We start from the raw sequence: 12864 nt of genomic DNA on the forward strand, positions 1-12864 counted from the left end.
AGAATGGCCTTCCTCTTTTCCAGGCCTCAGTTTCCCTGGGTGTCAAATGGGCTCCAGAGTCCCTGTTCACCTCCCAAGCTTGTTCTGAGGTGGGGGGCAGTGGAGAAGACTTTTCATGCCCCCAGGGTCCCAGGGTCCCTTCTCAGCAGAGCTGGGGAGCTCTTAGTCCCCAGCTGGGGAGCTCTTAGTCCAGCCCCCTCTCCATGCTGAAAAGAGAAACCCCACATCAGCCGAGACAGAACTGCAAACCACAGAGCTCCATGATTATCTAGATGTGTTTAATTATCATTAGGAGGATTATCATTGACAAGAAGAAGGTATCCAGCAGGTTATATACAAGCCGTAACATCCAGGATGATATTTACATATTCCCACATACATGTTTATCCCACAACTTCCAGGGCAATGTTTACATATTCCCACACACATTCACTCTGCAGCTACCACACAACACAGCACCACAGGGATCTCCACCTAAAATGCTTCCCCCAAGCAGAACACAGCTGTGGGTCAGGTGCTACCACCCCCCCCCCCTTACAAACAAACAAACAAAAAAACCATCCAAGAAAACCAAGAAGGGAAGGAGACCCTGGATTCTGGGGGCAACGTTTACATGTGGTGACTCCTGACACACAGGGTGGGGGATGGAAGCTAGGTTTGGACATCACCACTTCAATTGCACCCCACCCTCACTGGCTGTTTGCCCCAGAGGCACTCTGCCCCTCTCTGGGAATACCTTAGAAGACACAGAAGGGTCATCTTAGCCAGGACTAAGGCAGGGGAGGTGGCCTGCAGGGTAGGCGAGGATCTCTGGGATCTGCCCCCTTGCCTGCGATACGAAATGAAGTAATATGGGGTTTTAGCTTATGGGATGGCCTTTTCATGTCCCTGAAGGAGGGGGGTCAAGCAAGGCCAGGGGTTTGGATATGTGCATAAGGGGGGCTCAGGTTTATGATTAGGGATCTAAGGGTAAGGGAAAGAGGGGTCACAGAAGGATAGGACTGAAGATATTCTTAGACCCCAAACTCGACGTCACAGGAAAATGGGCTCACTCCTCCAGGGGCTTCCTGGCCCAGGTCGCCCGCCGTCCAGGGTGCTGCCGCTTCTCCTCAGACTTCTGGCCCCTGCTCAGGTCATCCAGGAGCCCCAGCAGGAGGCTGGCTTGACCACAGTCTCCCTGGGGCCCACACCGGCCTCCCAAGAATCTCTTGCCCGGATGCTGGCGTTTCTCAAGCATCAGCTCTCTCTCCCCTTCCTCCCCTTCCTCCTCCTCCTCTCCCCAGCTCCTTTTGGCCTTGGGGTCCACCAGCCGTCTGCCAGGGTGCTGCCTCTTGGTGAAAGTATGCCCCAGCCAGAAGGAGCGCCGGCCAGGGTGCTGCCGCTTCTGGGGGGCCACATCCACCGGCCGAGTAGCTGCATTCTCCCACAGGCCTGGATGCTGCCTTTTGTGGGGGCCCACAGCCCCTCCTTCTTCTTCCTCCTCTTCAACTCCCTCTTCTGCCTCCTCCTCCCTTCTGCCTGGATGCTGACGCTTAGAGAGCCCATCGTACTGAAAGTTCTGGGACTCTGTGGAAGGAAAGAGCTAGTGAGGGATCCCCTCACCCTTGAGTGCCTACTCTAGCCTTCCTCCAATCAAGGCGGAAATTCCTGCAGAGTTAGGGCCTTGCATCTGTCTCTCAGGACTCACGGACACATACACTCACACAGATGGTCAAAGGCATGACTTCTGATTCCAGTCTCAACGCTGCCCCTCCCTCGCTGTGTGACCATAAGCAACTCTGAGCCTCCGTTTTCTTTGGTGTAAAATGAGGGGGAATAACGGTTCCTATCTAAGAGGCTGCGAGGGAGATCAAATTAGTGTGACAAAGTATTTGAAGTGCTTAGAACAGTGAGTGCCTGGCATTTTCTTCCCAGCACAGAATCTTCCCCCACTGTGGGGATGTTTTCTGTGACATATTCCCAGGACTGAGATGCAAGAGGAATCTGGTCCCAGGAAAGGGTCAACTCATGACCTGGCTGAGGGTGTGGCCAGTTGAGAGTTTCTGAGCAAGAGGCTGGATGACCAAGTCGCTCCCTCTCCTCTGTTCCGCCCCCCCACCCCACCTCGCCCCGCAGCCCTCTCCTCAGCCTCATCTCGCCTTAGGCAGCCCAGGTCAGACCCGCCTCTCACCTGATTCGCGATTTCCCCGCTCTACTCGCAGCTGCTGGAGAAGGCGCAGGGGGTCCATGAGGGCCGGGTACTGTGCAGCGAACCCAGCATCCTGCGGATCCTCCTCGGGCTGTGCGCGGCCTCCGGGGACACCGGTCAGGGTCAGGGTCAAAGCCGTGGCGAGCAGCAACCAAGGGCCAGGCATCGTGGCGGCTGGGGTCCGGAGGACAGAGAGAGAGAGAGAGAGAGCGCATAAGCGCGCTGCGCCCCCCCCCCCCCTCCCTCCCAGGGAGCTGCACCTCCTCCTTTCCTGACCCAGCGGGTCCCTGAGGCCGGAGGAGTAGAGAACCCGGGGCAGCAGGAGGGTCTGCCTCGCCCCGGTGTCCTCACCTGTCGAGTTGCTCGGAGCGCCTGCCCACGCCCAGTTCTGCCTGCCGCGAGCCAGGGGGCCGTGGGAGCCCCGTCGCTGCCGCCGCTCCGTGTTCGGGGAGCCGGGGGCAGCCGGCGCCCGGGCCGACTCGGCAGAAGTGTCACCAAGGCTACGGCGTCGGCCCGACGGCCAGGATGCTCGCGGCCCCCACGCAGGCTGATTCCCCCCCCCAAAGTTCCCGGCGCCACGTCCTAATGCCCACATTCCGCCGGCGTTCTCATTCCCACGCCAAGACCCCATTTCTAATGATAAAATGCTCCTATGGCTGAGCTAAGGGATACAATTCTGGCCCTAAGATCCTGACGTCAACGGCAATCCCCGCGCTAACACTCTATTCCGGCGCCGAGGCCGAGATGCTGAGGCCACTGAGCGTCTAACGCGCGCATCCCGTTTCCCACGTCGGGGTTCTCGCTCCCAGGCGCTCCCAGGCGCTCCCGCCGCGCCCCGCCTGCCTCGTTGCGCCGGGACCTGCGGGCTGGCGGCCGGGCAGGGTGGGGTGGCGAGTCTTCCCCGCGATGCCCAGACGCAGGGACCTGAGTGTGCCGGGGTGGCCGCCGCCGGGGTGCCCGCGCCGTGGAAGACGGGGCGCGAACGCAGCGCCCCGCCAGAGCACAGGTGCGGCGGCTCCTCCCGGGGCGCCCAGGAGGGCGGGAGGAAAGGGCCCGCTTTCCCGGGCGCCGCCGGTGGGAGGAGAGGGACGGAGGTGGTTACCTGTCCGGGCGCGAGCTCCGCGGGACCGGTCCGGGATCCTGGGGCTTCGAGTCCGGAGTTTTTGGGGTCTAGAGGCGGTGAGTCAGGAGTCCCGGCCACCGGTGCCCGCTGCTCCGCGGGACGCGCGCTTATATCGGCGCGAGGCAGCGGCGCTGGTGAGGTCAGCGGGGAGGGGTCGCGGCCAACGCGAAGGGACGCTGACGGCAGCGGGCCCCGCGGGTACACCGCCCCGCTACCTCCCTCTACCCCTCCCGCCCCCCGCCGCCTCTCCGCCTCCCCGCCTCCGAGCTCCGCCGGAAATCTGGGGCGGGGGCCGGGGGACAGGGGGGCGGGAGGGAGGGAGAGTGAGCTCACACACGCCCGCAGGATGGGCTGCTGGTGCGGGGTCATGTCTGCACCCAGCTCTGAGGCCAGTTGCCTAAGAGTAGGGGACAAAGAGACAGAGAATCACACACACACACAAACACACGTGGGAGAAAATGGGAGATAAAGACAAGGACTGAGGGATGCATATAGAGAGATACAGAGAGATACACACCACGCACATCAGAGAGGCCAAGAGGGAGAGGAGCGGGAGAAAAGGAGGAAGAAAGGGGTAGAGTGAGAGAGGGAGAAATTAGGGGACAAGAGGGATCTGGGCTTTGATCTTGATAGTCACCGCTGGCAAATGCCTCCCACGCCCTGGGTCTCAGTTTTCTCGTCTGTACGGTTGGGGAAGGGGACAGTGTTCAGAATGCCAAAGCTGGTCGTGAGTGGGCCACCACCAGTTTACAGACTGATTTGTGTGACTCCCACAGGTGTTATTTTTTAAACCCGAATAACCAACATCAGGAGAACTTAAGGTAAAATGTGGACTTATGACTTCTCTTGAAAATCTCTTGGAAAAGAGAGGATCTAGCTTGGCCAGTGTGGCTCTGTGGTTGAACATTGACCTATAAACCAGGAAGTCACGGTTAGATTCCGGGTTGTGATTGCGGTCTCAATCCCAGTGGGGGGCCATGCAGGAGGCAGCCAATCAATGATTCCCATCATTGATGTTTCTTTTTCTCTCCCTCTCCCTGCCTCTCAGAAATCAATAAAAATAAAAAGAGTGGCCCTGCACTTCCTCCTAACAACAGCCAGCTGGAGTTGAGCCTGGCTGCCTCTGGTCACCATACTCTCCACCACTCCCTACCATCTCCCAATGTGTTGCCCCAGTCACCAGGAAGGGACATTGGAGTTTGTGGTGGACTCAGGACCAGAAATCTGTAGGAACCCATGCTACCCACGCAAAGGAGGGGAGGGAATGTTGCGAGGAGAAAAGCACAGATGCCAAGGAGCTTGTCCCCCAATCTCTCCCCATAGTCACATTGTACCTCAGAAGAGAACCCTGCTACATCTAGTCCTGGGCACAGCCTCCAACCTGAAGCATCTAATGGCCCCCTCGTTGGTTTTGGGGACACAGACGTTAGTCAGGCCCACTCAGAGTGAACCACATTTTTGACAGAACAGTGTCTGTGAAGGTATCTCCTACCTCTGGACAATCTTAACATTATTCTGCCTCCATATCCAATATTTCTTCAGCCTAATACTTGTATGCCCAGACCATGCTAGTCGTCTGGCAAGGAATTCCAAAAGTATTTTAACTATTGCTCCTTCCCTTGGTAGAGCACCCAACCTTCCTAGCACATCCACCACCTCACTGCATCCTCACATCACCGGCAAGATAAACAAGGTAAAGACTATTAGTCCCACTTTACAGATAGGGACACAGAGACCTGGGGAGGCAGAAGAACTTTGAAGGGTAGAGAAGGAAGGGAATTTTCAGATGACCAGCCAAAAAGTCCTCTCCTCATTTTTATTTTTTTTAAAAATATATTTTATTGACTTTTTACAGAGAGGAAGGGAGAGGGATAGAGAATTAGAAACATCAATGAGAGAGAAACATCGATCAGCTGCCTCCTGCACACCCCCCATTGGGGATATGCCCACAACCAGGGCATATGCCCCTGACTGGAATCGAACCCGGGACCCTTCAGTCCGCAGGCCGACGCTCTATCCACTGAGCCAAACCGGCCAGGGCTCTCTCCTCATTTTTAAATGAAAAAAACTGAGGCCTGGAGAGATGGCCTGAACAGCCTCCCAACTCCCAGGCATACTTTATGCCCCCAAATTTAGATGATTGGCTGGGGTAGATTGCAAACCTGAAATCCCAGGCTTGCTCTTCCAGTCAGATTCCAGAATTTGAAGAATTGACAACCTAGCTAAGCATTTAATCAGACAGACAGACAGACCTGTTATTTTTTTACATGCAATGGTGGAGGTGTAAATTGATACAACAACCTCTTTGGGTGGCAACCTGGAAATTTAACACATATGTACCCTCCACAAGACAATTCCATTTCTCAGACTTCATCCTATAGATACCCACACCTACGCATGAAGATGTGTACACAGGGTATTCCGTGCAGCCTGGCTTATAGAAGCCAGAATTGGAGGCCAGCCTGGCCGATGTGGCTTGGGGTTGAGTGTGGACCCATGAACCAAGAGTCACAGGTTCGATTCTGAGTCAGGGCACATGCCCAGGCTTCTGGCTCAATCACCAGTAGGGGACATGCAGGAGGCAGACGATTGATGTTTCTCTCTCATATATGTTTCCATCTCTCTATCCATCTCCCTTCCTCTATAAAATTAATAAAAGCTTTAAATAAAATTTTTAAAAAGCCAGAATTGCAAACAGCCTGAATGTCTGTCCACTAGGAGGCGCCTGCTTAAATCAACTAGGGCCCATATAAAACTAGGAGGTACTATTGCAGCTTCAGAAGAACAAGGCTGTTCCAGATGTACAGATATGGAACAAGCTCCAGGAAAAAGTTTTAAAAAAGCAGAATGGAGAACAATGTGTACATCATGTACATCTGTGTGGTGGCCTGGGAGACGGACTGATAATGCAGAGACTCTGTTGGGGTGCACAAGTCTCCCGAAGGAGAACTGGGGAGCCCAGTCAGGGGAGGATAGTGCAAGGGAGCTCACTTAGCGCTGTTTGATTTTTTTGTCTGTGCAGCCTTATCTAACCACAAACCAACAAACAGCACCAAAAATAAATAAATAAATAAATAAATAAATAAATAAATAAATAAAACAAAATCTCTGAGTCTGAGGCTCAGGAGTGATAAGAGTGGATGGATAGAAAAGCTGCCTGTAAAAGGGTGAGGTAGCTGGAACATCGCCCCCGGGTGCACCCATTTGATGCACTTCTATAATCAGGGATTTGAGTTGCCTGTTAGGAGGAGAGTTGCTAGACAGATGGGTGGGGGGGCAAATGGGAGGAGGAAATGGAGTTCCCAGATAACTCAAGGGACCAGAGAGGATGATAGAGGTATCTGAAGTGTGCTCAGCAAGCCAACTCTCCCTCCCTCCTTCCTCTCTTTTCCCCTTTCTTCCTCCTTCTTTCCCTCAGCAAATATTCACTGAACTCCTAATAAGTAACAGGACCTGTTCTAGACCGTGGGCACTGTATTAACCGTGTCTTTCTGACACTTTGACCTTTGGGGTCTTGCTGACTCTGGAGAGACTGCCAACTCCCAGAGTTAGCCAATTCCTAGAGATAAGTAAAGAACCCATATGCAAACAAACCAATTGAGAGCCCACACCCCCACCGCTCTCTGGGCTACTATCTTCTTGCCCTAACCACCCAGGGCCAGGTATCCGGCAACTAGGGAGAGCGCCTATGCCCCAGAGCTCACTGAAATTATTGAAACTAGATTATCTGGAACCTTCTGACCCCACCTGGCCTGTTCCTTCCTGCAGAAACCACAGTAAAGGCTCTTGCCCATCTTTCCCCCGACTCCCTGCTCCCTCTGCCTCCTGATGGACCCTGGTGCTACCCCATGTGACCCTGCATGGTGTGGTTTGCCCCCTCCTCTTAGGAACTGTGAGTAATAAACTACCTTTTCAATAGTAGTAATCTCCTGATCAATTGGCCTCATCATGCCTAAATAATAATAAAACTCACATTTAAAACAGGGAGCTGAGCCCTGGCCGGGTGGCTCAGTTGATTGGAGCGTTGTCCCATACACCAAAAAGGTGCAGGTTTCATTCCCAGTCAGGGCACATACCTAAGTTGCAGGTTCGATCCCCAGTCAGGGCAGAGAACATATGGGAGGCAACTGTAGATGTTTTTCCTTCACATCGATATTTCTCTCTCTCTCTTTCTCCCTTCCTCTCCCTCTCAAAAAAAAAAATTCAATAAAAACATATCCTCAGGTAAAGATTAAAAACAAAACAAAACAGGGAGCCGAGAGTTCAGTCATTATGTTGCACATCTCTTTTTAACTTCTTTTTTCCCTCTGACAATACAAATGTGTTTGTACTTTAGTTGCTTATCAGATTAATATTGCTATGCTTTTGAAAATGAATAATGGGATAATTTAGTGGTGAGTTTGTGCACTAATTTCTAACTTCCAGTTCCCATCCCCACTGCAACACACACACACACACACACACACACACACACACACTTTCCTGCCGGAGGTCTGCTGAGTTACTGGGTGGACTCTGATGTTCCAGACCCAGACTCCCCTAGGTTCTCTCTCAAAGCCCCTCTGCTTCCTGTTCTTTGTCAACCCTGAGCTACAGAAGGGCCGGAGGCAGCCCCTCCCAGCTTACCTTTAAACTTTTTTAAAATATGTTTTTGTTGATTTTAGAGAGAGACTAAGGGAGAGGAAGGGAGAGAGAAACGTTGATGTGAGGGAGAAACATCGATAGGCCATCTCCGGCATGCACCCCTACCTGGGATGAACCTGGAACCCAGGCATTTGCACATGACTGGATGGAACTGGGGACACCGCCCCTCTTTCCCTACTTACCAATCTCCCTCCTGGCCCCCCACCCCCCTGCACAGGATGACACCCAAACAACTGAGTCACACCTGCCAGGGCACCTCTTTTTATTATGGTATTTTTTAAATTAAAATGTTTGAGATCATTATAGATTCACATGCAATTATAATAAACTAGTAGCCCATTTGCAGGAAGAATCCTGCAAGTGGCTGCTGTGGCGCATGCGCTGCAGCTGCCACCGCTGCCACCCGCCCCACTCTGCTCCGCCCTGTCCCGCCCCGCCCCGCCCGGTCTTTCCCTCTGGCAGCCACTTTGCTTTCCGCTTTTCCTCCCTCTTCCTTCTAAGTTGTCTTCAATCTTCACTCCTCCCTCCCTCGGCGTATGCAAATTAACCGCCATCTTTGTTGGGTAATTTGCATACTGGCCCTGATTGGCTGGTGGGCGTGGCTGGTGGGCGTGGCTTGGGTGTAGCGAAGGTGCAGTCAATTTGCATATTACTAGTTTTTAGGTAGGAGGATAAGACAAAAAGATTATGGGTACTTTTCACCCATCTTCTCCTAATGGTTATATCTTGAAAACTATATAGTACAATATCACAACCAAGATATTGACACTGATACAATCCTCTGACCTTATTCCGATTACCCCAGTTTTACTTGTACTCATTTGTGTGTGTGAGTGTGTGTGTGTGTGTGTACATGCACACTCACATGCGTGCAGTTTGTTCTATGCAACTTTATGATGTGTAGGTTTGTGTATATTCGACATCGTGGCTTTTTAATTTTTAAAAAAAATGGTACCTTTTATATACTCAGTTCTTTCCTTTATAGTCTGCTGTTATTGTCCAAAAAATGAAGGTCTTCTTTTCTCCAAGATCATAAAACTATCTCAGGAATTCAGGAAGATGAGTCCATTTCCTGTCTGCCCTTTCTCCATAGAAACCTGCTCCAGGAATCTCTCTAATCCACAGATTCCCCCTTACCTACCAATTTCATTGATGCCGAATCCACTGGAAATGTTGCTGTTCTCATTTCAATCACTGATTTATTTCTTTATTCAACAAATATTTCCAGTATATGCTCAGGTTTGGCAAGCATAGTTCTAGAACCAGGGTGCACAATGGTTATGTGTTGGGGTGGTGTACAATATAAGAAAAAGGTGGGAAGGGGTCAGATCCTATGGGACCTTGTTGCCATGGGGAGTAAGGAGTTTGGATTTATTCCCAAGACAATGGGAAAATAGAGGGTTTAAGGCACAGGAGAGAGGTGATTGATTTAATCTCTCAGACTATCCCTCTGGCTGCTTGGTGAATGATGAGTGTACAGGGGCAAGAGGGAAACAGCCAAGCCAACTGAGAAGCCTCCAGGGAACCCTTGCCCCAGCCTCCCTCACCCTGCTCTGTCCACCTGTCCTCTTGGGCTCTCCTCCTGCTCTGCTTGTCTAGGGAGTACATGAGTCTGCTCTCGCCCCATGCACCTTCCCCAAATCTCCTCGTCCCCTGCAGTGTGCCTGGCCATATGCATATGCCTCCCAAATCAGCTTCTCCACAGAAAACTGCACATTCCTCAGAAAGGGCCCCCTCCCTGGGTGATCCCTCTTACCAGCTGCAAGTGAGAGAAAACATAACCTAAAGTGGCATAGGCAGAATAAAAATGGGATGTCACCGGCAGCATAGACTTAGGACTAGCTGCCGGGATGGCAGAATCCTGAGGCTCCAATGGTGCCGTGAAGAGTCTGTCCCTTCTCTCCATTTATTATCTTTATTTTCCTCTAGATAGTTTCATTCTCAAGCTGACTATCCTCACAGGTGGAGAAGTGGCCATAGGCATCCCCAGGATTGCATTTTCCCAGCGGAGTAACCCTAAAAACAAGAGTCCTTCTGTTTACTACAAGTCCTAGGGTCAGCTCTTCTTGGCCCAGCCTGGTTCACATGCTCATTCCTGGACAGGTCCCTATAATTCAGATTGGCCAACCCTAGAGCTGTGGGGTGGAGTCAATCCCATTTAAACAGCATGGACCGAGGGGCTTCTCCAGAGGCATTTTGGGGTTCACCTACTAGAAGAGGATCTGAATGCTGAGCCGGTAAAACAACACAGGTCTCCTATGTACCCTTTGCATGGGTGAGGAAACCAAGACTCAGAGAAGGGAAAGGCTTGCCTGCATCCCTCAGTGAATTAGCAACAACCTCAAGATCAGTGCCCTACCCAGTGTCTTTCCTTCACACTGGCTGGGTCAGGGTTTTCTCTAAGGGAACTAAAAGTAACCAAACTCAGGCTGGAAGACTGGATTCTATCTTTCACCCCACATGCCATCCCCACCTGCAGGATCTTGTTCTGGTCTTGGTGACCATAAATTGCCATTAAAAGAGTATCATATTTTTTGGAAACTTTGGGTAAGCCTAGCCCCAAATAACATTAAGCCTCTGAGAAATGACCCTCTAATGAAGAGTTCTCAGACACCATGGTGGGCAGGCTGTGCGATATGGAGCCCAAGGGGACTCCAGGCAACTCCAGGCAGCTGCTAGTTTGATTCCATGTAGACCATCCTCAGCTGCCAGCAAAGAAGAGTTAATCCAATCTAGTCCCTCCAGGATGCTTCAATTCCATACACATTTACTGGGTGCCAAACTGCTTGTAGGCAATGTAATAGGTGTCAGGGAATATAGGGGAACAAACCTTGTATGGTTCCATGCTGCTCGTAGGATCAAATTCTTAGCCTAGCATTTAAGTCTCTATAATTTTAGTACAATCTAGACTTCTCTCCTGACAGCTCTTCCCCGCCCCCCGCCTTCCACCCACCCCCAACATCAACCAATGAAACCCATCTTACAAACATTCTGTGCAATTCCACAGCTCTTGTTTGGGCCCCTCTCCTTACCTACTGCCTGCCACCTATGGGCCACTTATTCATTCTTAAGAGCCTACTGCAAATGCCCATGCGTTCATTCATTCATCCTTTCATTCGTTCATTTAATAAACATTCCTGGAACAGGTAATGTGTAGAGTTTTAGGGTCACTGAGAGGATCCAGACAGGAACACTGCTCTACAAATGTTAGCAGTCTGGGAGGGGAGCAGGATGTGTCCACATAAATTACATTACAATGTACCATGTGTTCAAAAGTCCTGGGGTGGGGCCATAGATCCAGCCTGTAGGTGAAGGATGGTTAATTGGACAAGTCTTGGAGTTACTTGGGATGAAAGGGCATACCCAAGGCTTTCTCTGACCACCCTGACTGGAATAGATAGATGCCCATCACACTTTCTCTTTTTTTTTTAAGTTGGATTTTAAAAAAATATATTTTTAATGATTTCAGAGAGGAAGGGAAAAGGAGAGAGAGATAGAAACATCAATGATGAGAGAGAATATTGATTGGCTGCCTCTTGTCCACTCCACACTGGGGATCGAGGCAGCAACCCAGGCATGTGCCCTGACTGGGAATCAAACCATGACTTCCTGGCTCATAGGTCAACACTCAACCACGGAGCCACACTGGCTGGGCCACACTCTCTCTTTCCCCAGCCTTTATCAGGTGCAATTGGGCATTTCCTTATTCCTTGTTATCGGCCTTTCACACCAGAACCTCAGCTTCATGTGGACAGCTACTTGTTCCTTACTGTTTATCCAGTTCCTGGCACATAGATGACATTTAGTAAAGATTTGCTAAATGAATGACTACATGAATACCAGTAAATGCTTTCAGCCTAGAGCCGTGGTCGGCAAACTGCGGCTCGTGAGCTATATGTGGCTCTTTGGCCCCTTGGGTGTGGCTCTTCCACAAAATACCATGGCGAGTCTATTTTGAAGTGGCGTTAGAAGAAGTTTAAGTTAAAAAAATTGGGCTCTCAAAAGAAATTTCAATCGTTGTACTGTTGATATTTGGCTCTGTTGACTAATGAGTTTGCCGACCCCTGAGCAAGTGAGCACAAGCTGCCTGGCCCTGTCTTTTGAGGCGAGAGAGCACAAATATTGCATCCCTCTATCACCTCTGGACAACACATTAGAGAGTCAAAATATTCACCAGAAGGAGAAACAGACAAATAGGGAACAATCTTAGAAGTGAGGAGGGAGAGATCTGAAGGCCAGAGCCATCAGCGGAAGCTTCCTGGAGGCAGAGGGGCAGAAGCCAGGCCCTGTAGGATGGGGAGAGTCAAGACAAGTAGAATTGGAAGCAGATGAGCTCAAGCTGATCGAGGACCTGCTTCCTCTCCCCTTCCTGAGCAGAGCAGCCTGGCCCCCTGCCCTCCTCCCAGAGCAGCATGGTCTAGAGATGGATAATGTCCGTGGACTGTTGAGGTTGCTCAGGGCCAGGCCAGGCTTCCACACTCACAGTCTAGACTGACAAGCTGAAGCCATTAACCCCCACCAACCCAGACCCTGTGCCCCCTATGAGTTCTTACACTCATGCTGAGAGGCCAATTGCAGGTCTGTGTGGTCCAGATTGCTTCCAAAGAGCAATTTTCTGCCCAGCTGGATATTGCTGAGAGGAGCTCGTGCTCAGGGAGGGCACTGGGGGCTGTGGGGATGCCGCTATCCCACAGGCCTGGCATGGAGTTGGATGCAAGGAGCGATTTCTGGAGGGTGTTGTCTGATGTATTCAGCTGGTATGGGCATGTGCCAATATGTGTTTGTATACATATCTCTGCGCGTGTGTACATATGCACAATTTATGTGTATGGTGTGCACACATTCATGCATATCTATGCCTTGGTGCGCACGTGTGCATGTATGTGTGTGCCCAGGTCTACAGCTCAAT

General features: G+C 51.3%; 1 protein-coding gene across 1 annotated transcript; it reads right to left on the minus strand.

The window, feature by feature from the left end:
• Positions 1–272: 272 nt before the first annotated feature.
• On the minus strand, positions 273–3380 carry TRH (thyrotropin releasing hormone). The gene is made up of 3 exons (XM_028127779.2): positions 3291–3380; positions 2171–2362; positions 273–1566 (listed from the first exon to the last, which is right to left on the minus strand). The coding sequence occupies exons 2-3, from the start codon at positions 2352–2354 to the stop codon at positions 1049–1051; spliced, it is 702 nt and encodes a 233-aa protein (XP_027983580.2). The 5' UTR covers positions 2355–2362; positions 3291–3380; the 3' UTR covers positions 273–1048.
• Positions 3381–12864: the final 9484 nt, after the last annotated feature.

Source organism: Eptesicus fuscus, chromosome 18, assembly GCF_027574615.1.
Source record: "Eptesicus fuscus isolate TK198812 chromosome 18, DD_ASM_mEF_20220401, whole genome shotgun sequence".
NCBI classification, from domain to species: domain Eukaryota; kingdom Metazoa; phylum Chordata; class Mammalia; order Chiroptera; family Vespertilionidae; genus Eptesicus; species Eptesicus fuscus.

What these genes read in the sequence shown, in the direction of transcription:
- TRH (XM_028127779.2), bottom strand. Translation starts at nt 2,354, where the DNA reads ATGCCTGGCCCTTGGTTGCTGCTCGCCACGGCTTTGACCCTGACCCTG. An exon ending in GCGGGGAAATCGCGAATCAG is followed by an intron (nt 1,567 to 2,170) that starts GTGAGAGGCGGG and finishes TTCCTTCCACAG; the next exon opens with AGTCCCAGAACTTTCAGTAC.